The sequence below is a fragment of the Heterocephalus glaber genome, unplaced genomic scaffold (assembly GCF_053883595.1).
Source record: "Heterocephalus glaber isolate CG9 unplaced genomic scaffold, H.glaber_assembly_v1.0 deba00000942, whole genome shotgun sequence".
NCBI lineage: Eukaryota > Metazoa > Chordata > Mammalia > Rodentia > Bathyergidae > Heterocephalus > Heterocephalus glaber.
The window spans coordinates 3,949,901-3,976,977 of NW_028258174.1; the positions used below are offsets into that span (position 1 = coordinate 3,949,901).

At 39.6% G+C, this 27,077-nt stretch overlaps 1 protein-coding gene and 1 pseudogene across 4 annotated transcripts; both read right to left on the reverse strand.

Moving 5' to 3' along the window:
- Positions 1-596: 596 nt before the first annotated feature.
- On the reverse strand, positions 597-27,061 carry Ppil6 (peptidylprolyl isomerase like 6). 4 transcript variants are annotated; one of them, XM_004873969.4, is made up of 8 exons: positions 26,886-27,061; positions 23,228-23,323; positions 19,682-19,870; positions 15,494-15,556; positions 15,228-15,375; positions 9,736-9,792; positions 5,097-5,232; positions 597-813 (listed from the first exon to the last, which is right to left on the reverse strand). In XM_004873969.4, the coding sequence occupies exons 1-8, from the start codon at positions 27,018-27,020 to the stop codon at positions 702-704; spliced, it is 936 nt and encodes a 311-aa protein (XP_004874026.1). In that variant the 5' UTR covers positions 27,021-27,061; the 3' UTR covers positions 597-701. The 4 variants fall into 4 exon arrangements, with proteins under 4 accessions (XP_004874026.1, XP_021107193.1, XP_012924419.1 ...); XM_021251534.2 differs by lacking the exon at positions 15,494-15,556; XM_013068965.3 differs by lacking the exon at positions 23,228-23,323 and having other exon boundaries at positions 26,886-27,042.
- Positions 24,711-24,840, reverse strand: LOC147828708 (U2 spliceosomal RNA; annotated as a pseudogene).
- Positions 27,062-27,077: the final 16 nt, after the last annotated feature.

The following is a 27,077-nucleotide window of genomic DNA, read 5'->3' on the forward strand; positions in this document are numbered from 1 at the left end:
GTACTTATAAATAACATAATTCTAGGGGCCGGGGATTTAGCTCAGTGGTTCCACCACTTGCCTTGCAAGTGTAAGGTCCTGAGTTTGATCCCTGGTACCAAAAAATTTTTTTTTAATTATAAAAAGAACATAATTCTATTACGTATGTTTTAGAATTCAAAGACCATTAGGTACACTGCTAAACTAAAAACTTCTCTTTTTTTTGTGGCTGTGAGTAAAAAAAAAAAAAAGATTAGTAAGTAACACAAATAACAGGAGAGTCTATTTGTCTCTTGTAGTAAGAAGTCCAGAAACAGGCAGGTGTGGTTGGTATCAGTCCCATAGCTCGGGAGGGTGGAGTTGATATCTCAGCAATCCCCTTGGCCTTTCCTTTGTGGTCACAAGGTAACAGGTGCAGCTCCAGCCAGCCTGCATTCAAGATTGGATGAAGGGGAAGGGACAGGTGTTCTATTCCCCAGACTGCTATCTCATGGCCACCTCTGGCTGCAAAAGAGTCAGGGAAATTGAGTATTTTCCTTTTACAGTCTTCTGGGATTGAGGTAGGAAAGGAAAGAGGGGAGGGATTGGAGTCAAATAAGCCAAACTACAGCGTCAGCCACAGTTTTCAAGTCAAATGTTATTAAGCACTTCTTTAATTAAATCTAGAAGCAGCTAATCAGATGGAAAGTAGTAAATCATCACAGAAAATATTGATATGAAAATCAGGCATAAAGATCTCCACTGTCAGTAATGCTACATATTTGTACTGGTCTTTCATTCTCTGTTGGAACTAATTCTAGTTGTTTAAGAACTTCTGTTCCTTCAATCAATTGCCTACATAGGAGAAAGAGCAAAACATAGAGTCAGTCATCAATTTCCATATTTACCTTACATTCCCAAATAGCTGAGGCTGTTACACATTCAATTAACTGCAGTCATAAATGTCTTAAGTCACTCTACATATGTCCCCCTTATTTCAGAGCAGAGTAGGAGTGGAGATGGATGGATGATGATGATAATGGTGATGGTTTCTGGCTTATATTCTGATAAGGAGCATACAATCTAGATCCCTCGCATGTGCAGTTGACAGGTTTTGTGCTATGAGAATCTAATGCTACCAGTGTTCTGATGCTCAGGTGATCATGCAAGCAATACAGATGAAATTTTGTTCATTTTCTTGCTGCTCACCTCCTGCTGTGTGGCCTGGTTACCCCCATGGGTTGGGGACCCCTGCACTAACGGTAGCACAAGGTACATTCCAAGGCTGAAAAGCAAAGGAGAAATGGACAGATGTGCTCTTGTCCGAAGAGGGCATGAAGCCTATTCTCCAAATAGATTTTGCAAATATTGAATAAGTACTCACTATGTGTACCTGTCCACTGTAACAGGTGTCAGGGTATAAGATGTGTGAGATGTAGTCCCTGATTTGAGTTGTTCATAGTGTGCCAGAGACAACAAAGAAATCATCTGTTTTTGGTAATTAGAAAGGTTTCTGAACTAAATCTAGAACAGTATTTCAGCCAACTGGAGAGAGGCAGAAAGGAACAAGATAAACAAAGCCTAGAGACTGTTCTAGAAGTGACAGCATTATGATCTGGCTGCCATGCAGCTGACTGTCTACAAATTATATCCAAATTTATATCTCTAATTCTGACCCAGCCTGGGATGCTGCCTACTGGCTGTCCTATAGATATCTTTTTTTTTTTTGGTACTGGGGATCGAACTCGGGTCCTTGTGCTTGCGCAGCAGGCGGTGAAACCACTGAGCTAAATCCCTGGCCCTGTCCTATAGATATCTTAATCTGAGATACAACCTGTCCAGCCTGAACTCCTGACCTTCTCTCCCCAATGCTCCTTTTTATTGTCTATTTTGGTGAATGGTACCTAACCGTTCACTTCCCAAGTCCTAAGAGTTGCTATGGACCTGCACTGGCCAGTATAGTAGCCACTAGCCACATGTGACTATTTAAATTTACTTAGAATCAAATAAAATATGGGTTCCTTCATTGTATGAGCCACATTTCAAGAGCTCAGTGGCCATGTGTGGCCAGTGGCTATCATACTGGACAGTATAGATTATAGGACACTTGCATCAGCAAAGAAGATTGTACTGAATAGCACTGATCTGGACTCCTGCCATGTCCTCCCTCTCAACATCTACACCTGTGACTCTAACTTCTCAATACCACTTGTATTTGTCCACTCATCCCAGCTCATCTGTACTGCCAGGGCCCTAGATCAGGACTTCAATTACAGCCTGTTATGACTGAGAGCTTCTTAACTGGATTCTCTTTGTTTTCACGGTTTTTTAATTTCACTCTTCATTTCTGTTAAAAGATCTTTTCAAAATGGGATGCTGGTCATGTTGCCCATGATACAAAGTTCTTTTTTTTTAATTCCATTAAGTTTATTGGTACATTTTAGGTATGCAATACAGTTACATTCATCATTGGGATCTTGTGCCTTTAGATACAAAGTTCTTTTGTGGCTCCCTATCACCTTTGGGAGAGGCCCCCATGGAGCAGCAAGCTGAAACTAGACCAGAAGACTTGTAGACGAGGTTCTCTCTTACTGCTCAAGGCCTTTCTGCAAGTACTCCTTCATTTTTCATTAAATGATTTGACTAAATGTGACTTACATCCTTCTGTGTTACTTTCCCTACTCAGCTTACCTTCTTATGAAGCTTTCTGTGATTCCCTCCCACCTTAAGTCCATCTTAACATGAAATTATTTCCCCAGCGTACACCCATTTCTACCTTATATATATGAAGGGAGAAACATCTTACAAGTTTTAAAATCCTTCCCCTATGAGGCCATGGGCGAAAAGCCATCCTCTATGGAAGGGTATTCCCCAAACCATCCATCTGAAGAAGTGACAGATTCATCTGCCAGAAGCTAGAGCTTAGAAAAAGGGCCTGTCATAGATGAAGAAGAAACTTCTGTATCTCTCTGGATCTTGCTAGCCACATCTGGGCTTCCAGAAGCTGAGATACACATAGGGAAGCTAAGAGATGACAGAGAAGAGGCAGGCAGCACAACTGGATCCCGAAGGAATTATATTTCACCTGGTTTAACTAGATTGTCTGACTATTATCCTATTACCTTTCTGCATCTCCCTTAGTGTTCTGTAATGTCTTAAGTATTCCAGCTCAGCTTCAACTGTGGCTTGGAGATTCAATTGAGACCATTCTTGGGCCAGAGCACTTGAAAGAGTGCAGTGCCTCCCTCAGGCCAGAGTGGTGATGACAGCAAAAATTATATATTTCCTCAAAAAGTGAATCACAGAGACTAGGAATCATGGAAAACAAACCCAAGCACTCTTTCACTCCACTGCCATCCTGTAAGGATCCACATTTGTTTTTACTAAAGAAGGTTTGAGTGTTGTATTACCTTGGCCTCAAACATTCCCAGTGCACACTTTGCTGAGCCTGCATGGCTGATGGCTCACTGTCATATAATTGCTCTGTTTTGTTTTGTTTTAAATCTGTCTTCCCTAATGTATTCTAAGCTCCCTGAAGAGAAAGAGCTGTGCCTCATCTTTCTCTCCCCAGCACTGAGCACCAGGACTGGAAGATTATAGATATCTAAAAAAATTTTGGTTGAATGGATTAGGAAGGTATCAGAAATGGCAGCTGGAAAAAAGATGCAGGGCCAGGAAGTGGGAGACATGGAATGTCACATTAGATTGGGGGCTCTAGATGCCTGCAGGAGAGGGTGGTAACGGAGGCATTATAAGTTTTAGAGCAGTCATGTTTGTGTGTGTTTGGGAAGGGTAACTATAATGATATGAAAAGGTTTACCAAGCTATTGGTAGAAAGGGTAGATTGTCAGCAATAAGACAGAAATAAGATTTAAATGATCTAAGAAAAGATAAGGGTTATTTGGATTTACATTTAATTCAAGAAAGCATTTTCAAAATCAGAATACAGTAAATTTAGTATGAGGGGAAACTGAAGACAATTCATTACTTTAGGTTATGAATTTATGAAGGTAAAGTAACCCTTTAAAGATTACCTTTTGGATAGAAATCTACTTTCTACTTTTTCAACCTGGAAATACCACAGAAACCATTCACTAAAGGAGTTACTGTGGTTAAAATTAACACTGGTGCTGGGTACAGTGGCACATGCCTATAATCCCAGCTACTCAGGAGGCTGAGGCAGGAGGGCTTCAAGTTCAAGGTCAGCCTGATTAATTTAGTGAGACCATGTCTCAAAATAAAAAATAAAAAGGGCTCAGGTTGTAGCTTACTAGTAGAGCACATGAAGCACGAGACCCTAGGTGTAGTTGTTGGCCACACACACACACACACACACACACACACACACACACACGTACACACACCCTAATGTGGACATGAAATTCCTTTTTGAGGTGAAGAGTGAATATCCCTATGGAGTGACTGAAGTAATCTGTTACCAGAAAAATCTAACACTTTATATTACTTCAAGGAAGGAAAAGTAAGTTCTATCTCATATTCACTTCAGTAATTAAACAAATATGAAACACTGGAAAGGTAAAAGGTATATCTATCGCTAATCTCAGGGCACATGCCTATAAATATTTGGCTAATAATATTCACATAATAATAACTGTTCGCAAATTCTGTATTTAAAATTGTTCAGTAAAAGAAAGCTATGTGTTAACACTGATAGTTTCCATCAATCTCTGCAGTGTTCATGGGCAATTATCTCTCACTTCTGCATGTAAATACTCCTACGCTGGGAAGCGCTGTAGTATGACTTGTAGTAATTCAGAATTGGTAATGTTCTTGGGGCTAATGATAGATAGAGGGATAGACCGGTACCTGGATAGATAAACACAGCATCACCATGGCTGTGTCTAAATGGTCTCTGCGGTTTTATGCATACTAAGCTAATCTTGCAGAATATTTGTAAATATGGTTGTCTATATTTGTACTACTTTTGTTTTTCTACTCTATCATAGGCTGCTCTGAGACTGTGTGCAATGCCATCCAAACCATTTTGTTTTCTTTTTTTTTGGTACAGGGGATCAAACTTGGGACCTTGCGCTTGTGAGGCCGGCGCTGGAACCACTCATCCAAACCATTTTGAACTTTTTGCGAATGAGGTACACACACACATACAAAGTACATACCCAAATGCCACATATTTCCTATCTAGGTAGGGAGTTGCTTGTAGTGTAATATAGAATTGTGACCCGTTGCTGTGACAGCCTTTGTTGACCATTCCAAGAACTCCTCTTTTATTATGAGGAATTGAAAAGTTTTCATCTAGAAAAGACAATAATCAGTAGATCAATAAAATATTTCTCAACTGATTTTAACAGTGAGGAAGAAATAGGACTTCAGTAATAATCTCAATCACACATTTTTTTTTTTTTTGGTACCGGGGATCAAACTTGGGTCCTTGTGCTTGCGCAGCAGGCAGAGAAACCACTGAGCTAAATCCCCGGCCCTCAATCACACATATTAATATACTTCAAATTGTAAATATACTATTTTTTCACATTACTTGCAGACGTTCACATGGACTGTGAAAAGACATGTTGTAAAATCTTAGAACTATTTGAGCATTTGGTTCTAGTTTATCTTTACCATAACTAAAAATAAGTGCTAAGAAAATAATGTAAAAATCATATACTCAGCTTACTAATAAATGTCAGAAAAACTTGTTGCTGTTTTGGCCGCAGAATCTCATTCAAACTACCAAAGTAAGCATTAAAAACACTTCTTCTGAATCTTAAACATATACCAATAATTTTAAAAATAAAGGCAATTAAAAAAAAAATTCCCCTGACTGCCACCTGTCTGGCAAGCACAAGGTCCTGAGTTTGATCCCCAGTAACAACAACAACAAAAAAATTCCCCTGAGAAGTGTTTGCTAGGTCTTCCCCTTGCCTAGTAGCATCTTCCATTTAACTCTGACAGTCCTGTTCATGTGGAATCACTGGTTTACATTGTTTCCTCCCTTGTGTGGGAAGGCAGGAACCATGACCCCTATAGATCTTGCTCCAAGCCTCCTAACACATTGACTTGCTTAGTTGTGACCCTACATAATTGATGATAATGAAAATCATTTATGCTTATTGTTACAATCTTCAATAAATTTTACTCTCAAACCTCAAGTAGACTGGCCAAGATTTTGTGGCAAGCAAGTTTTCTTTCAGTGTAAAGTTAACAAGTAAAAAGAATTGTACAGTGGTGATCAAGCTACCATTTTCCAGAAATATCATTTCTGGTGGAAATATCACTTCCAGTTTTTCCCCTAAGTTCAAATGCACGGAAAGAAGTGATGGGTTAGAAATTCAGGAAGAGTTTTTACTTAGCAACTTTATAAAGTTCAGAGAATAATTGAGAAATATGAATACTGTTAATAAGATTTTATTTAACTGCACTTGCTGACTGTTCCTATCATTTTAAGTTTCAAAACAAAGCACACTAAACAGTGAAGCCATATTGGTGGTAGTTACTTTTAGTCTGTTAAATTGTAAGCTGAATAAGGGCCAGGGATTTAGCTCAGTGGTTCCAGTGCCTGCCTCATAAGCACAAGGTTCCAAGTTTGATCCCCGGTACCAAAAAAATTATAAGCTGAATAAAGACCTCTGAAATCCTATAAAATGCAACAAAGACATTTTTTACATCAATGAGTCTATATAATTATATCAATGCTCCATAGTCATTTCAGTGGAATATAGAAATAAATCCATTTATGGAACAGAAATCTGCCCAATGCAAAAATTCAAAGAGTTTTTGAAAAATAGTATTTATCATTGCTATAATATGCTTGATTTTTCTTAAATTCTATAAGCAATAGGAAAGAATCTATAGCATTATAACATTTTTACCAAAAATTCTGTGATTTTGGAAGAACTTTAAAAGTAGTTGTAATATCTATCATAAAATAAATGCTACCTGTATGAGAGTCCATATATAAAATAGATTTTTTGTGTGTGTTACTGGCAATTGAATTCAGGGCTTTTGCACTGAACTATATCCTCAGCCACATCTTATGTTTTATTTTGAGACAGGGTCTCACTAAGTCACTAAGTTACTCAGGCTGGGCTCAAATTTTCAATCTTTTTGCCTCAGCCTCCCAGCATGCTGAGATTACAGGCAGGCGCCATCATACTTGGCTAAAAGTTTTTAAAAAAGGGATACCGTCTGCTCACAGCCTGCAGATACCTCTTCTTCAGGACCCCAGTGGAACTCCTTAGTGGACAATTTGAAAACCACTGATATAGCTGGGGATGGTGGCACATGTCTGTAATCCCAGCACTCAGGAGGCTGAGGCAGAAGAATTGCTGTGAGTTTGAGACCAGCCTGGACTACACTGCAAGACCCTGTCTTTAAAAAAAAAAAAAACAAAAAACCCCCACTGATATAAGGGAACCAAAGAAAGTGTGTTTTTAAAAGTGTAGGTAGTTCTTGATTAAAAATTTCAAATATACAATGTGAAGCAAAAAATGTGATCTTAGGGACCTGAAGCCGTGCTGCTCCCACATGGGCAGTGACAGCAGGGGTGAAGACAGCTGCTCGGTGGTGGACCAAATCAGGCCTTCTGTGGGTCATTCTGAGGGAGCTGATGAAGTACTGTGTAAGAGTGGGGCACGGTGGCGCGTCCCTCAGTCCCAGTACTGGGGAGCTGACTGGGGAGGATCACGTGAACCCATGAATTCAAGTCGAAACTGGGCAACACAGCAAGAAAATAAAAGATGTTTTAATTTTTTTTTGGTACCGGGGATTGAACTCTGGTCCTTGCGCTTGCACAGCAGGCAACAAAACCACTGAGCTAAATCCCCGGCCCTTAAATTAAAAAAAAAAAAAATTATGTATAAAAAAATTCTACTCTAGCTAGCTTTACAGGAGAGAGATCAATGTTCTCTTGTTTTATCTTGTTTCTCAGACTGGTTCTCTGATCTACCTATTTCCCTGTATTTCTTGATTTTACCAACTCCTCTTCTTTCCTTCCACCTCTTTATAGTTCACTAAAAGCTCCCAGGAAGGTCTAAACTTCAACATACATTTTTTTTAAAACTATTGATATAAAGTTCCCTGGCTTTTATCCTGATTATAAATAGCCAATTGTTGGTATATTTATCACTTCAACACTAAATTAAGTTGTTTTTCACTCCTATAACAACAACAAAGGACCCTGTGGCCTCCACAGCATTGCTGAGGGGTCTGAGCCTCCTTAGATTCATCTAAATAGATGTAGCCCAAGCAGAGGGGTTTTTACTCTCTGGTTGGTGAGCACTAAACCACTATGACAGAAAGGCCTGACTTGAGCCTGTTCTCCCTGAATATTTCTGCCAGAGACAGAGAGTAAGTGGGAACCGTCAGACATAACCCAACAGGTGAAATGTGCTTGAGCAGAAAGAGAAGCTATTTATTTATGGCTTTAAAAGTTTTGATTCACAATAAAGCAAAACAGCCTTTCCTCAAGTTAAAATAAATGAACCAGTTTATAGAATAATCTAATTAAATTATATATTATTTAGTTCATTCATTTTAATTCACTGACTTAAACTTAATTAGAATGAGCTTAGCAGTTGTGGTTATCAAGCCCTAAATTTTATTTTATTTTATTGGTTTTTCTGTTTTGTTTTGTTTGAGACAAGGTCTTGCTCTGCAGTTCAGGCTGGCCTTGAACTGACTGCACAGCCCAGGCTGGCCTCGAACTTGCAGCGATCCTCCTGCCCTAGCCTCCCAAGTGTTGGGATTACAAGCATTGCCACCATTCCTGACTTATAAACCCTAAATTTTAGTTCAAGCCCCTTTCTCACTCAACATAACAATTCTATAGGCTTTTATAGAATCACACACGTTTCCTTCTACAAGAGTATTATCATCCAGCTGTGCATCCCTCAGCACTAGAGTTTGGCCATTCCTATTTTAAAAGACATGCCAGGCTGGGGTATAGTTCAGTGGCCAAGCACTTGCTCAGCATGCACAAGGGCCTGGCTTTGATTCCCCTCATCAGATGGGTGTTCTATCCCTGAGGTGGTGCATTCTCTCCACAGAAGCCACAGAATATCTGTCGTCTCTGTTCTTGTAAAATTAGTAGATATTAATGCAGCCAATGCCTATACCTATGATTTCACCATGGGCAGCAACACACATGCTAGTCTTACTATTTCCTTTTTGTTTCTTTCTTTCTTTTTTCTTTTTTTTTTTTTTTTGTTACCGGGGATCAAACATGGGTCCTTGTGCTTGCGCAGCAGGCGGCAAAACCACTGAGCTATATCCCCAGCCCTTCCTTTTTGTTTATTAATTGGAATACTTTTATAAAGAGATGTTTGTCTTCTACAATTTGGGATGGTTCACATAGGAAAGGCAGGATAAATGCTTGATTCTTTCCCTATATTTATCAGGTTTAAGATAATGAATTATTTTCCTATCATTCCACCAAAGATAGCCAACTAGGTTTTACTTTATTTTATTATTATGAACTCATGGATTTAAAATTGGTTGGGCTCTGATCAATTTAAATTCCTATTCCCCCCCCCTTTTTTTTTTGGTACCGGGGATCAAACTCAGGACCTTGATGCCTGCAAGACAGGCAGCGGCACCACTGAGTTAAGTCCCCAGGTATTCCTTTTGAAGCTCAATTAATCCGTGTTCTGGATTGGACCAGGGTGCCTTCCTCCCATCATTTTAAACTCCCACTTTTACTAAATATTTAACCACAACACCATCTTATTGGAATTGTGAAAAATTCACTCCTCTTAAATTTGAATAATCCACTAATATAGGACAAAATGTAAAGATACATACCTTCAAATGTTGGTCCATAAATAGACTCTCCGTCATTTCCTTTTCCAGCTACTATATCTGAGAAATAAATAAACAGGATTCTGAGGCCAAAAAAGATGAGAGTACCATAGTCATGGGGGAAAGATGCTTTAAATTATGATTCCACTTGTACCCCAATGACTACAGTAAGTCACCTATTTGTTTAATATCCATACTGTGAAAATATTACTATAATAGCTTCAGCTGTATTTTGTCAATAGGTTTTACTTTCATGATTCCATTTTGTCTTCTCTTAGAGGTAGCTTCAATCCTAATGCAAACTTTTGAAATACTGAAGTATTAAATTATCATTGGGGTCACAATTTAAAGTAAGTGTTCACATAGATACTGCTTACTGTACAAGTTATTCTACAGGCTATCTTGCTTTTCAGAAAAACAGAAAGATTAAATTGAGGAAGTGAAATAGGAAGAGTAAGTTCTTTGAATTTGTTTTGTTTTGAGACAGGGTTTTCCTGTGTAGCTCTGGCTGCACTTGAACTCACTGAGCAGCCCAGGGTGGGCCCAAATCTGAGTTCCTCCAGCCTCAGCCTCTCAAGTATTGATATTATAGGCATGTACCACCACACCCAGTAATTAAGTTCTGTTCACAACATGAACAGGTGCTCTAAAAAGAATTCAGGTTCAAGTTTTCATTGTTTATCCTTTCAAAATACCAGATCTTTGATTCATTGATTCTTTGCATTTTAGTTTCATTTTCATTAACTTCTGCTCTGATCTTTATGATTTCCCTCCTTGTACTAGGTTTGGGTTTGGACTGTTCTAGTTTCTTGAGGTGTATCACTAGATTATTCATTTGAGCTCATTCTTTTTTTTTCTAATGTGAGCCTTCACAGCAATAATTTCCCTCTTAGGACTGCTTTCATTGTGTCCCACAGGTTCTGATTTGTTCCACTGGCATCATCATTTGATTCTAGGAATTGTTTCATTTCTTCCTTGATTTCTGTGATCCACTGAGTGTTCAGGAATGTATTATTTAATGTTTGTAAATTTTTTGTGGTTTATTTTATTATTGATTTCTAGCTTTAGTATACTATGATCTGATGGTATACATAGGATGCTTTTGATTCTTTTGTGTTTATTTAAGGAAACTTTGTGAACTACTATGTGGTCTATTTTGGAAAAAGTTCCATGTGCTGCTGAGAATGTAAACCGTTGTAGTAGAGGAGAACAGTCTGTAGATACCCATTGAATTCATTTGTTCAAGATGTGATTCAACTCTGCTATTTCTTTGTTAATTTTTTGTTTGGTTAGTTTTGAAAGTGGGGTATTGAGGTCACCACTATGATCGTGTTGGTGTTTATTTGATTTTTTTATGACCACCTATTTGTTTTATGAAGTTAGGTGCCCCAATATTGAGTGCAAATACATTTACAATTGTTATCTCTTCCTGCCAAATTGTTCCTTTAATATGTAGTGACCTTCTTTTCCTCTTCTGATCACTTTTAGCTTGAAGTTTACTTTATCTTAGAGTAACACTGCTATTCCTGTTTGCTTTCACCATCCTAGTAAATGGAATACTGTTACATATCCTTTGATATGTCATTTATGAATTTCTTTTTGAATTAGATGTATTTATTTAATGCAACAGACTCTTAAGTTTTGCTTTTTGATCCAGTCTGCCAATCTATGTTTTCTAATTGGGGCTTTGAGGATATTTACATCGAGAATTATCACTGAAAGGTACTGACTTATTCCCATCATTATGTTTTTTTTTTCTGTTGTTGACTCCTTTGTTTCCTTTTTTGTTTAACTATTCGCCTTGCTTGATGTATTCATGCCATCTGACTTTTTGGTTTTGTTGGATTCACTGTCTTTGTCTAAAATATTCTGGAGTATTTTCTTTGGAGTCCTAGTTTGGTATTAATGTATCTCTTAACCTGTTCTTTGTTGTGGAATGTTCTTATTTCTCCATCAATTTTGAAAGGTAGTCTGGATTGGAAGTTGTTTTTTTTTAAGGCTTAAAACACTTTATTCTCAAGCTCTCCTAGCCTTTAAACTTTACGTTGAGAAGTCTGGCATATCCTAATTGGTTTTTGCTTTTTTCTGACAGCTTTTAAGATTTTGAATTTTTGTTGGACATCTGGGATTTTAATATGATGTGTTGTGAGAAGCTTCTTTTTTTCATCACTTATTTGGCATCCTGTAAGCTCTATTTACCTGTATGTTGAGTTCTTTCCTCACAGTTGGTAAGTTTTTTGCTATTTCTGTAAACAGATTTTTATTCCATGTGTGCTGTCTTCTAATTTCTCACTACAATTAGCCTTAGGTTACTCTTCTTAGACTTCTTACATCTAGTAGCTGTTGGATAAATTTTTCTTGCTCTCCTATCATTTTTAAAGCTTCTCTGAGCAATTCATCATGGATTACCATGTTGTCCTCAACTTCTGAAACCCTATCCTCACACTAGTTGTTTCTGCCTTTTATGAATTATATGGAATTGTTTTTTGTTTTTGTTTTTTTTTTTGTACCAGAGATCAAACTCGGGACTTTATGCTTGCAATGGAATTCTTTATCTCTAGGATTTCTGTTTGGAATATTTTTGTGATATTGTTTACCACTTCAACATATTCAATTTAATTGGTTTGAAACCTGTGACCTTGCTGTCACTACATAGGAAGCCATCTTCAAATTCCCTTTCAAAATTAAGAGAATATACACTTCCTTTTCAACTATCTCTTATTTATTCATCAGTGCTTTCAACAAATGTTTATTAAGCATCTGCTATATGCCAGACACTGTTCTAGAACAAAGGATGCAACACTAAAAAAATAAATAAAAATCCCCATCCTCATGAAATTTATATTCTAGTGAAGAGAAAAAGACAACAAACAAGTATCTTATAATACTAGGTCCATATAACAATATGTCCTATAAATACACAACAGCAATTCCAATAGTGAAAAGCGGTATAAAGAGAAATAAAGCAAGGTAAAGGAATAAGACAGTAGCAAGAGACAGGTTAGGAGAGAAATATGGACAGGAAAGTAGTAGTTTTAAAGAGTTAGGTGAGTCCTTGCCGAGATTCACTTTGGGCAAAAATCAGACAGATAAGTGGATACCTAGTAAAGGATAAAAGACCTCATGCTTGATGTGCTTAAGGAACAGCAAGGAGGCCCATGTGTGGGGCAGAGTGAACAAGAGGGAGATGGTATAGAAAAGATATGGGGCAGTGAGGACTGTGTGGGGCTGGTTGGTCCTAAAGGGCAAGCAACAGTGCCCGAAGAATCCTAAATTGTGTACAAAATGACATTTAACTCCTATGCTCCAAATTCTCCTCTGCCCTGAGGGGATGGAGCACCTCAAGGGAAAAGACAGCTTCCAGAGCATGGTACTTAAAGGACACTCTGTCACTGAATCCTTGCCACATTCTGTCATACTATTATAATAGTCCTTACTTTAGGATTAAGAAATCAATTCAGAGATGCTATGTGCCATAGCCAACTTATATGTGTCAGAGTTTGGGTTTGAATCTAACAATCTCATTTTTTCCAAATTGCCCTTGACATTGCTGCCTGTCTGAAAAAATGTTTCAAAATCTGTGCACTTTACTATTAGGAAATTTTACCTCAAAGAAATAAACAAACAAATAACATGACCTACTTTTTCCACGCATTGCTCTGGGAGAATTTAACCAAAACCAAAACAGAAAAGAATACAGCAGCTGAGATCTTAGCTCTGGAATCATCACTGGACTCAGAATTAGAAGCCTCTGGGCCAGGTGTGGTGCCGCTTGCCTTGAGATCCCAGCACTCAGGCAGCTGAGGCAGGAGGATTGCCATGAGTTCAAGGCCAGCCTGGGCTACATAGTGAGTTCAAGGGCAGCCTGAACTACATAGTGAGACACTGTCTCAAAAAACAAAATGAAACAAAACAACAACAAAAATAGAAGCCTTTAACATTGGCCCCTTGAGGACTGTTATAAACCAACAAAAATTGAAAAATGTTCATCAGTGGGTAATTAAATTGGTTTAGCAATGTTACAAAAAACTAGAAAAGATTACAAAAATATTGTATGTTTATTGACACAGGAAGATAAATACCACATATTAAGTGGAAAAACAATGAGGTTAGATAACAGTATTTGTGGCTGATCTCATTTTGGAAAGACTAAGGGAAAAACAGCTCCTTCCCATACAAGATACCTGAAATGGATCTACATTTTCTCCCTCATCAGCCTCAGAATGTTCCAGATAATTCTAAAAAATTAAATATCAATTTAAGCTTCTGTGTATGTCATCAAATTCAAGCAAATCTACCACACTAAGCCAATTATTTTTAAATTGCTGCCTGATTGCTCCCTATGGATTTTCTCCCAGCAGCCCTCCAGAATTTAATTTTGTGCTGTTAATCAGGCACCCTGTCTGCATAGCCAAATTACTGATCTGAAAAGAAAGCAAAAATGAAGACCAAAGTCCTTCAGATAATACTTTTCATTAGTAATAATGTAACATCTATGGCAAGAAATGGTTTCCATTTCTTCTATTTTCAAATTCTCATCCATAGAGTGTTTCTTAAAAGTACTGTATTTCCAGATACTTTTATGTATTTAGTTGAGCATTTAAAATTACTTTTTGATTTTAAAAACATCACTTTACTCTCTTATGTCAATTTTTGTTTCGGGGTTGTTGTTTTTTTTTTGGCTGTACTGGGGCTCGAACTCAGGACCTTGCATTTGCAAGGCAGGTGCGGTGCCACTGAGCTAAATCCTGGCCCTCTTATGTCAATTTTTAATTTGGAATGCTCCTGGTAACCTAACTTAAATGTATTTATTTAGTTATTTATTTGCAGTACTGGGAATTGAATCTAGGGCCTTTGTACTGAGCTACATCACCAGCTCATTTTTTATTTTGAGATGAGGTCTAACTTAAGTTGCTAAATTGCCCAGGCTGGGCTCAATTTTATTTTGGTACCAGGGATCAAACTCAGGACCTTGTGCTTGCGAGGCAGGCAGAACCACTGAGCTAAATCCCCGGCCCTGGGCTCAAATTTGTAATGCTTCTGCCTCAGCCTCCGAGAGTGCTGGGATTACAGGCATGTGCCACTATGCCCAGTTAAATTTATTTACTTTAATAATTATATATTTTTAAAAAATGAATACAAATAGGGCTGGGATTTAGCTCAGTGATTATGCTGCCTGCCTCGTAAGCGCAAGGACCTGAGTTCGATCCCTGGTACCAAAACAAAACAAAAAAGAAAAAACGAATACAAATAAACCAGGCATACTGGCACATACTTATAATCTCAAGAATTCAGAAAGCTGAGTGGGACGATTACAAAGACCTGGAATAAAAGAAAGAATATGAACATCTTAATTATCATCTGGCCATATAAAACATTCTATATATTAAATATTAAATATATAATTAATATTCATTTTATAAAGGTAGATAAATGAAATTTTTGACATTCTGATTTGACGCTGCAATGAGGCTTATATAAAATTTTAAACTCACCTCCTCCTTGTATCCAGCCATTCTGTACTACTCGATGAAAAATTGACCCTTTGTAATGTAGCCTTATGCCTCTTTGGGAAAACCCTGCTTTTCCCGTACACAACGTCTGAAAATTTCTACATGTTTTGGGACATGTATCACAGTACAGCTACAAAATAAAGATGAAAGGTTTCAAAGATTAAATTTTAATATTTCAACAAGTATAGATGACTCCTAACTTATTAAAATAAAAACATCAAAATCCTCTTTTTAAAAAATCCTCTTACCTCAAAAATCAATCTTCCAATTGGAAAAAAATCGATACCAATGTCCAAGAACACAAAATCATGCTATTAAAATTAGGGAGAAAAAGATAATATGGGTCAATATCTCACAAGAAAGTTTTAGAACTTTTTTTTTCTAGTACCGGGAATCGAATTCAGGACCTTGCACTTACGAGGCAGGCGCAGTGCCACTGAGCTAAATTCCCAGCTCTAGTTTTAGAACTTTCAAGAAAGTTCTAGAAGTGACTAAAAATATGACAGATATTCTGTTTTTGGTGATTAGATTTGAACAGAATTACCAATTAATAATGTAATAGCAAAATTAAATGAATGATTTAAACGAGTATATTTCACCAAGTCTTTACAACCTACATTACATTAAGAATTTTTTTTCATTATATATTTTAAAAATCCTTCAGTAGTAAAGCTTTGAAGGTTGTTAATTTACCACACAGGAGTGAGAACACATGGTCTAGATGTCCACTCCCCACAAACTCAATGTAGAAAGGAACACTGGTCAATTCCTCTTGGGGAAATAGACTGGGAATTTCTACTTCTCTTTTCTGTCCTGAGTAGTTTTGGGAAAAGATCCACTGCGAGTGCCATGGCTTTTGGTATGCTGGATTTTTAGAGACAGCACAGATTAGTTAGCCAGAAACAGGCCACATCCTCTCTCAGTGGGAAAATAAGGCCGCGATAGCTATATGAAGTACAACACCAGGAGTAGGGAAGAGAAGGATACTGTGCTTTTAGCACATCTTCAATAATGCCCTTAATTCACAGATATGCCCAGCCCTTGTTTTTCACTTGCTATCCTTTCTGGCAGAGGTAGCCATTTGTAAACCCTTGTCTAGATCCAAAATGAAAACACTGGTTTTCACCACACTGGCACTCAGTTGGGGACCAGAGCACATGTCATGGAATGCACTTTAAGTCCTGGACACCATTCCCACATGTCCAAATGCCACCTTACTTAATGAGGTGCATAACTTGCTCTGCCCTCTTTTTTTTGGAGAAAGCAAGTCTAATTTAAAACACAGTCACTCTTTCCCTATCAGGGTGAACCATCTTCTGTCTGAATTTCCTCCATGCCTCAGTGCTGTCTGGCAGGTCCCATGGTGGAGTTCATCGCAAAAGAGGTCAACAGCAAATGGTATGATCTGTCTCCTTCGTGCAATATTGGTGGCTCCACCTGAATTCGGACATAACATCTGAATTCAGACATTAACATCCTCTGTCAAGATCAGTGTTCTGCAGGCAACCCGGCTTGCTGCAGTGAACTGCAATGATGGTCAGGCCAGCCTCCCTGTCCCCAGCGAGTCCCAGTGAGGAGGCTCGTTCCTGATGGTGAGGAAGGTTTCATTTGGGCAACCTTGCTCCATTCAAATTGGGCTGGTTTAAAGAGAAGAGTGTATTTTACTAGCACTGGAGTACTGGGTGGGCACTCCTGCTTTTTTTCTGAGGCACTGAGGACAGGTGGGCCAAGCACAGCAGGGAAGAGGTTTGGGAAGGAAACAGGCCAGGGCCACCAGCAAGGAGCTGGACATTTATGAGTGGATTCCTAAGTGATTCCCACGGCCTAGGGAAGCAAAAGCTCCCAAATCTTACAGCATCAGCGTTCTCACTCTCAGGTGCATGCAGGAGCTGCCAGCCAGGAGGAAGCTGCATGCACACCACACAAGGCAGGAATGGGTGTAGGCATGGGGAGGAGCCGGCCCACCCTCTGCACTCTCCCAAAGCTTCGGACAGCCCACCTCCACGCAAGTGTAAATGGGACCTTGAGCCTGCCCTAGACCTGAGCCAGGGACCTGCTGCAGAACTGGGACAGCCACTGGTGACTTCTGGCTCAGTGTGCCCTGCCCTCTTTCTTAAGGGTCTGGGAAACATAAACAATCTGACTTTAAATGTATCATGTCATTATTTTATATTATTCTAACCTTTCTTTAAATCAAAAGATTAAAATAATATTTGCTATCTGGCATCCAATAAGGAAGTATCACATCCATACTAATTATAATTAATCCGTTTGGGTCTTTTAGTTTCTGTACTACAAGTTTATAAAAAGAGACTATTATAACTGAACAACAGGAAGCATACTATAGTAAATCTCACAGCCATAGGAAGGAAAGGGGGCTGTACTGGAAATTGCAGTTGACTGAGGACACAGGTCCATCCAGACATGATGAACTTTCCCTGCACATCAACCGATTATTGTTACGGAGTTATCCAGAGTAGACAGTCCTGAAAGTGCTGATGAAGAGAGATCAAGCAAATGCACCACAAGGTAACATCACAGTCACTCGCTGCCAAACACACAACCGTACTTAGCTAGCATATGGTTCTAGCCTCCAAGTGAACAAGTCCCTGGGTTGGACTCTGCAAGCAAAGTCCATCTCAGGCTTTTCTCTAGAATCCAGGTCCCACATCCTTACCGCCACCGATGAATTCAAGCTTCTGTTATCCCTCACCCATGCCGCTACAGCAGCTTAGCAAGGGGCCACCCTGCTACCAGCCTGCTTTGGCACAGTACTAAATTCTTTTCCCAAAAACAATAAAGAGGATTATGTATCAGATTCTTTCTAAAAGGCCCTGTTGGCTTTATTTTCTTCTGGATAAAATCTAACTCTTTGGCTCAGAGTGAACAGTAAATCAGAATCCACTCTCAGCCTTTCTTTAGGATCTTTCGTAGTTTTCTCCTCCCTTCTTAACATTTGAATCCTCTTCCTTTTGGGATCTCCCATAGGGTCCTGCCAGCCACATTTTCTAGAACCTAAAGGGGCCAGATTCTCCTTTTCCCTCCCTGTGACAGCCAGGGTGCAGAATATGATGCAGGCTTGCCAGAGGCGCTCCTGCCCGGGGCCTTGGAGATCTAGGGAATAATGCAGAGACACAAGGAGAATTGAAAAGTTACTCTCATTGTGGCACAGTGGACTCTGGGCCAGCAGTACATCCTGCCACACATTCCTGTGGCCTGACTCTGGCCATGTTTTCCCACTGTCTGGCCTCCCTTGGTTCCCATCTGTTTTCCAAAGCTGGCTCTCCAGGTTTCCTGTCAATTGTGAGACGGCCAATATCGTTTCAATACATATCTTTTCTCCTTCAGTACTGTTGGCACCAAGAATCCTGAGCTGATTTTTCATTTTTACAGTCTCATTTATTTCCTGCTAATTCTGGCCTCCTTGCTGTCCCCTGACACTCCCAGAATATATTATGTACTTCTAAACTCCTGTCCCTTTGTGAATCAACTATGAACATTAAATTCTTCTCCATTCTCCAGAGTTTCTAGCATTTTCAAAATGCACTGTTTATTCAAACAAGCATTCACAGATCACCTACTATGTTTCATTTCCGTTCCTTGCCTTTGCTCAGATCCCAGAACTGGGTCATTCTATGGACACAGGACACCAAAGACACAGAACAACTTTTAGCAGGTGACAGATGTTGTTTCTGAGCAACATACTTTTACTTTGATTGCCATACAAACGTAGTGACTGTCTCAAAATCTGGTCTCAATCTTTTTTAAGGATCTTTTCTAGTTTTCTCCCTGTTTTTTACCATCTGAACACCCCCTAGACCTCATGTTTCTTACTATCCTCTGCCACTGAAAATTCCCATAGCGTGTCCCAGCCTGCTCTTGCCATCTATCTGACATGCTTTAAAATGTCCCCTTTCTTTCCAATCAAATTTTCTGTTTCTCAGTGCATTAGTACTCAGGTGTTAAAACGTATTGATTTAAAATTGTCATACTACAGATTAATGAACACTGGGCTCAACCTGCTCTGGAGGGAGGTCTTTATATATTTTTTGTTTTGTTTTGTGTTCACCATGTTGCCCAGGTTGGCCTTGAACTCCTGGGCTAAAGCAATCCTCTTGCCCCAGCCTCCTGAGTAGCTGGGGCTATAGGTGCACACCAAGGAGTCTTTATATTTTAAAATGAATGATTCATACACACAAATTTCTAAAGGGGAATATAAACTATTTGAACAGGGATATTCTCCTTGTGCAGCCTACCTGGGGTGAGATATACTTGCTTTACACACTACCAACCAAACCTTGCTGTGCTATAATCTGAGGACTTACAACCTAATCTCCTACCTTTTCTACCCCTTTAGTTAGGATATAGAAAATTAATACTGAATCAGTAGAATTGATCAGTTTCCCCTATTATTTTTAAAAATCAGTGTAACTTGCCTTGGTGTCTCTTAAGAATTTAGTGGAATAATCCAAAGTAAGTGCCTCATATAGTGCAGTGGGCTTCACATCCACAACATCCCACACCTTCTGGGCCCATCTCTGTAGGTCAAGTGCATCCCCCAGGAGTTGGTCATTGAGGAAACACATCACATGGGAAGAATACTCCCAGATTTCACCCTTGAGTTCCTATAAAGGAAAAGGACCCAAAAAAAAAAAAAAAGGAAAAAAGTAAAAATAACAATTTGCTAAACCCATAAATCAGAGCTTGGGATAAACTCTAGGTCTGAATTTGTCAACTCTAGGGTTGATTTTTTTTTTTTTTTAATTTTTTTGGTACCAGGGATTGAACTCGGGTCCTTGCACTTACACAGCAGGCAGCAAAACCACTGAGCTAAATCCCTGGCCCTAGGGTTGAATATTTTTTAAATGTTTTTTTTTTAACCTTCTTTCAGAATTCTGCTGTCAAAAAGAATTTAAGACTATTTTAGAGAGTCTAACATCATTGAAATACCAGAATGATTTAAAAAGCAATCTTAAAAAAGTTACAATCATAGAAGACAGATGGTAATCTGATAATAAAAAATCACTCTGTGCATAGCATACTTGTATTAACTTGCAAAGAAAACACAGTTCCTGTCTTTATTTATGAAGCACATTTTACTGCATGTATACGTTGAAGTGTCAGGGATTCCGGGTAAGAGATGGTTTTCTTTTTTTTTTTTTAAGAGATGGTTTTCAATGTAAAGGATTGAGAAGATTTTATTATATGTGTGCTTGTAGGGTCATATTTAGGGCATCTCCTCAAGGGCTAGCAGGGATTTCCAGAACAGTCAGGGGTAATGAGGAAGAAAACTCATCTTTAACACTTTAAGTCCCCTCAAAAATGAAGTTAGTAGGGCTGGGGATTTAGCTCAGTGGTTCTGCCACCTGCCTCAAAAGCGCAAGGTCCCCAGTTCGATCCCTGGTACCAAAAAAAAAAAAAATGAAGTTAGTATTTTCATCCATGCAATGCTGATGATCATCTCTTAAATCCCAGTGTGTGGACATGGAGCAAGGTCCCCTCTGAGGAGACCTGGTTTATTACTACTTGGTGCCACCATTCTCAGACCTCAGCGGGTAGTCAGAATCACAAAGTCCTGAGCCCACCAGACTTCCTACCACGGGATGGGGTCTAAGAATGTGCATTGCTAACAACCTCTCAGGAGATGGGGATGCTGCCGGCCTGGAGACCACACTTGGAGAAATACAAGTGAGGGGTACAGTCTGCATCCAATTTGTGACTTCCTCCATTCCCAGCTCCTCTCAGATTTAATATCCTGTTGTTTGCTTTCTGTGCCCTTCTCAAAACCTGCTTCCTGGCAGAGAATAAACTTGTTTGTGCTTAATCATAAACCACCGATAAATCCCAATGTGTCAATACTCCATGAAGTGGTCAAATTTATCAGTGCTATATTTCACAAGACCCCAATCTAAAAAGGAAAAAAAAAATGTAATTGTGGACACTTTAGTCAGCCTGATGGAAGAAATGGGAAGAGACATTATATTGAGGCGTGTCTCTGACTCTTCTATACATAAGGAGAACTCTTCTGCCTCAAGAAAACAGGCTGGACCAGATGGTTTCTAGGGCCTTCCATCACTGAGACCTATGAGGCTGTCTCTTTTGGAGGGGATAGAAAGTTCTTCCTAAATACCCTAAAGCCCTTCTCTTATGAGTGGCATTACATTCTGCAGAGGCACAAGCCCAGCCAGATCTAATGAACTAATTCACTGACACACAAGACACAAAAGCTTATGTTGAAGGACCAAAAAAATTGGCCTGAAAAGGGAGAAAAGGTTAAGTTGACAAATTTTCAGAGGATGAAGACAGAGATGAAAGAAAGGAAAGATAAAGAATGAAGAATAGGAAGCAAGAAGTAACAATGATTAATTAGAAGGTCTCATGCAGGATTCCTGAAAGGCAGGAGAAAGAGCACTCAAGACATCTCCAGGTAGCCCAGGCTTGCAGGGAGGAAAGTGGGGGGATCGAATCTACAGGAGTCTTTAAGAGGACAGTGGGAATATGCAAGAGGAGCCACTGCAATCCACAGACTATGAGATCATGGCTTTTCTGTAGGCAGAGAACACAAGACTGATAGGCAGTCATCATAAGCTTGATGATAACAATTTTAAAATGTATTGTTTTATGTTAGGTTAACCAATTGTCCCTGTTTGGCTAGGACTGTCCTAGTTTTAGCAATTAGCATAGTGCCTGGCATAAAATAAGCACCATATATTAAGTGTTTTCTATGGTTCTTTTTATTTTATTTTATTTTTCCTATGGTTCTTTTTAAATTCCTATGGAAATATTTATGGCTTTGAAAGTATGAGACTTAGCAAAGGGTATTCTTGACTCAGTTTTACACCATTCATGTGACTGAGTGAAATGGTTTCATAAAGCAATACCATATATATGTTACTTAATCACAGGGTCACAACACATCCTTGTGCAACCAACACTGAGGAATAAAAACTGTTCTGATCAGGGAAATGGAAATTTCATCAACCACTGGAGAGATGAGGTAGGGCAGAGAAATGACGACTAAGACTGCACCAGGAAAGACAAGCAAATGCCACTTTACTTCCTCTTTAGCACATGCTCCAGGCAGCAGTACCATCTGATCAGAGCAGTGCCCAGTAACAAACCTATCTACCATCCCAGGACATGCTGTGATAGCACTGAGCTCTGGGGTTTCCCAAAGGCACCGTTAGAGGGAGAACTGGGAGCAGGAAGCATCAACTGGGACAAGCTGCCCTGTAGGAGCCGTGTGACTATCACTAGAGCTCCTCGGGGAAACAGCCAACACAAACCCCTTGTGATCTCTGGGCTCTACACCACCCCTACTTCCCAGAGTAAAGGCCAGGTCACAGGAACCAGCCAGGGTGTCACAGGAAGAGTGACAGGCAGGGAGAGAGGGGTAACCTCAGCATGGGTAGACAGCACCACTGAGATTACCTTTATCACATGCTTTCCAAGGGAAAATTCTGGAAATATTTTGCAGTTTAAAAAAAAATCAGCCTGGGGCCAGGGATTTAACTCAGTGCTTTCGCCACCTGCTGTGCAAGCACAAGGACCTGAGTTCGATCCCCAGTACCAAAAAACAAAAAAAATCAGCCTGGTCAAATAACAGAACTAATTAAGGAAAAGTGTGATTGAGCCATGCCCTCCACCTAATACCAATCAGGGGATCCTGCCTTCTATTCTTCTGGAACTTCACGAGATCAAGTGAAGCCCTGCACCTGATACGAATCTTCTGGCATGAGCTCAAGCCGCAGCCCTCCAAGTGACACTTACCAAGTGAGAGCGAGAGATAGAGATGGGGGTTGCAGCTCAGTGGAGAGAGTGAGAGCGAGACTGGGGATGTAGCTGAGTGGGGATGTGGGGATGGAGGGATGGAAATCTCATTCCATTAAAATTATTGTATTTTCCCCCAAAAATCCATAAACAAAAAATTCAGGCAGATTTTGCTTGTTGTCAGCATGCCCCACACCCCAAATATCATTTACCCTTTTTTTCTCCTGTAGATACTGATCCCAGGAAAATTCTTGAAGAGGAATTATTATAGAATCTTCAAATTTTGATGGATAAGTATTCTTCAGACTCTAGGTTTCAAAATAAAACAATTAGTTGAGTACGTTCTCTTTTTGGGGTCTCCAGGGAGCCTTATGCAATACATACCCAGGCCACACAGTCTGAGATGCCACCTGCCTGGTCCCAGAGACCCCTCCAAGTCACACTGGGGCTCTGGCTTATTTGTCTCTAAGCTCCTGAGGGCAACGATTGCCTTCCTCTTCCTATAGTCCACCTCTCACTGCTTCTGATACATCGTGGACCACCCACATGTAGCAACTTAAATAAGTTTTTGTCAACAGTTTTGTGATCTGCTATGTTCTTCTGGACTTGCCTTTCCCTAAATTAAATTCCTGCTAAAGTTCAGTGGATCTAGGTGCCATACTTGTAGTGAAAATAAATAAATGCTATTGCTTTCATTCACTGATTTAAGGAAAATGAGCAAAAAGGATATTATAGTTATATTCCTTAGGAAGAAGAGAAGTAAATACTAAATAAGTTTAGGTTTAGAGTTAAGGTTTGGTATTGAGTGTTTTGGTTGAACATACATTGTTTCATTTGAATCAGAGAAAACTCTTACTTGTTAGAAATCCCTGTCAAAAAAATTTTTTTTTTGTTTGAGGATATTAGTTTCAATTTGCCTCCCTTGAAAAAGGAAGAGAAGGCAGCTGAAGCAGTAACAACTAGACCTGAGTTTTCTGAGTGGATATGAGAAACTAATGGGTCAACAGGGAAAGGTCAGCTGCTCCAACTGGTATCTTCGATGCCAAGAGATGGCTTGGAGGCCCTGTCATGGTCTGACATGGCACTGGCCGAGCACACTTCATCAGAAGTAAGCCTGTTGAGCACAAGCGAGCCAGGATGTGAATGTGTCCTGTTTTATGATGAGGGGTAGCAGAAGAAGGAGAAAGCAATTGGCCCATTTCCTTCCTAAACTACTGCACCCAACAAATATGGTGTGCGCTGTTTCTCTGGTTCCTGTGTGCTCAGTTTGACACAACTCTGCTGTTATTTCTGAGGAACTATCCGGAAAAACTAATAAGCCTAGCAGTTTTCAAATTAAGCACTTCCTATTTTCTTATAATTTAGTATTTGTTCTGGAATGAACTACAGTACATTCAAATTAAAATACCTGTAATACATACTTAACATTTACTGTTTACAGATCTAAATCTTTATCAGTGAATCAGGCATCTGGGATTGCTCACAAATGATCGTGTTGGGAATATGTTCAAATACTCTCTATTAAGATAGAACAAACTTTGATCTCCAGTACCACAAAAAAAAAAAAGAGAACAAACTGAATTTACATTGATATGTTTTCATATTAGAATAGAGTAACAGGGGAAATTATATTATTAATATATTAAAGATATTGTTTTCTTTTCTTTTTTTTTTTTTTTTTTTGGTACCAGGGATCGAACTCAGGTCCTTGCGCTTGCAAAGCAAGCAAAGGAACCACTGAGCTAAATCCCCGGCCCAAGATATTGTTTTCTTGGCCTAGTGTATTTTACTACACTTGATCTTAGCCAAAAGGCCGAGAAGCGATGGCCTAGTGTATTTTACAGCAGAGGTTGGCAAACTGTGGCCAGTGATTTTGCTTGTTTTATAAGGCCAAAAAGCCAAGGTTAATTTCTAGATTCTGTTTTGTTTTTGTGGTGTTGGGGATCAATTTCAGAGCCTTGTGCATGCTAGACAAGTGTTCTACCACTGAGCTACAGCCACAGACCTAATTTTTAGATTTTTATTAAATTATTGACAAAAAATTAAAAGATTAATATTTCATGTTATGTGAAGAATATATGCAAGTTGAAAATTAGTGTCTATAAAATAGTTTAATTGTAATACCACATTCATTGACATGTTTTTGGCTGCTTTTGCAATACAAGGATGAAGATGAATAGTTGTGACTTGAGTTCCTATGGCCCAGAAGATTATCTGCACTTCACAGAACAAAAAAAAAAATACCAACACTTTTCTTACAGTGTGGGGCAGGCAGAGAAAATGTGTCTTCAGAAAAGGAGACAAGAAAAACAAGGAAAAAAAAAAAATCTTGGGCCGGGGATTTAGCTCAGTGGTGCTGCGCCTGCCTCACAAGCTCAAGGTCCTGAGTTCAATCCCTGGTACCAAAAAAACCAAAATAAAACAACAAAATCTTAAATTTATTAAATACAACTTTTGTCATAAAACATTCTTGGTCCTATCTGCCCGGTCAACATAATCTCTGATTTCTACTTCTTTTGATGATCCCTGTATCATTTTAATGGACTTCTAAACACTTGTTTTTCAATCTTGACACAAATTTTACCTATTTTGTAAATTATTTTTCTCATTTCACATAGTTAAAAACTCTTCTTTTATTTTGTGGACCCTGGAGCAGGCAAGAAGGCAGGGATTTCTGAAGGGAACATTTTGTTGTGCAGTATCCAGCTGAGTACTTCGTAAGATACATGAATAAGGGATGACTATGTCTAGTGAGGCTCTGGAGAGAAGCCTGGCCTAGGCAGCATTTCTGGCCTAGGAGAAAACCCCAAAGATCAGCTGATTCTATATTTCAACATTTCATACATTGCTACTGTTCTCCTGCATTAGGGTTGAAGGTGTGCTGCAGCATTACAGACCTGGCCAAATTCTTCAGTTTCTTCGAGAGTTTTCCTTTTAAATCGTTCTGCATGTTTACAAAGAAATATGTGGATCTCAAAGCACTGGTGGGCTATTAAGAAATCTGTGAAACAGCTAATTCTGTTGAAATGCAATGACTACTAAAGAAAATTTAAAGTAAAGAACCTTCTCAAATGAATAGTTAGGGAAGGAGTTTGTAAAATCAGCCTGTTACACAGTAACATTTCCCTTCAATTTTTCATGACTTTTAAAAATCTATAATTCAATTTTAAAAATTAATGTGGAGCCAGGAGTGGTGGTGCACACCTGTAATCCCAGCACTTGGGAGGCTGAGGCAGGAGGTCTGCCAAGAGTTCGAGGTCAGCCTGACCTATAAAGTGAATTGAAGGCCCGTTTGAACTACATAGCAAGTACCTCAGACCTATCTTTTAAAAACCCAAATAATAGGCCGAGGGTTTAGCTCAGTGGTTCTGCCGCCTGCCTCGCAAGAGCAAGGACCCGAGTTCAGTCCCTGGTACAACCCCCCCCCCAAACCCCCAAATAATAATGGTTATGATGATGATGGTGTTGATAAGGAATGAAACGTTTGGACACACAGGGGTGGGAATTAACATTTTTCCCAGGATGGTTCTGAATGCTTCCTTCGCTCAGATCTCCTTTTCCTTTTTTTTTTTTTGGAACCGGGGATCGAACTTGAGACCTACCGCTTGCGAGGCAGGCGGCGAAACCACTGAGCTAAATCCCTGGCCCCAGATCTCCTTTTATAGGGTGCGCCTTTCTAAGTCAAAGCCTCTCCAGACCGGCACTTGTTCCCACACACTCCTCGGCGTGATCCAGCAGAGCCAGTCCATCCCTCCCCTTCTTTCCATAGAACAGCGACCCCTGACGACACCGAGGAACCAAGAATGCGGTCCTAGCTGCCCTAGCTGGGGGGCGACGGGGACAACACTCTTGGGGCTTCTCCGCGGTTACCTCGGCCATGATCTTCGCGATCTGAAAGCTGGAGCTTTTGAAGAGTCCCACCACCTTCACCTGCAGCGGCCGCTCGGGCGCCGACGGCGAGCTGCACGCGGCAAGTTGGGACAGGCACTGCTGAACGCCCGCCATCGAGACGCTCGGAGATCGCCCGGAGGCCAAACACAGCGTGTCGCCACGGCAACCGCG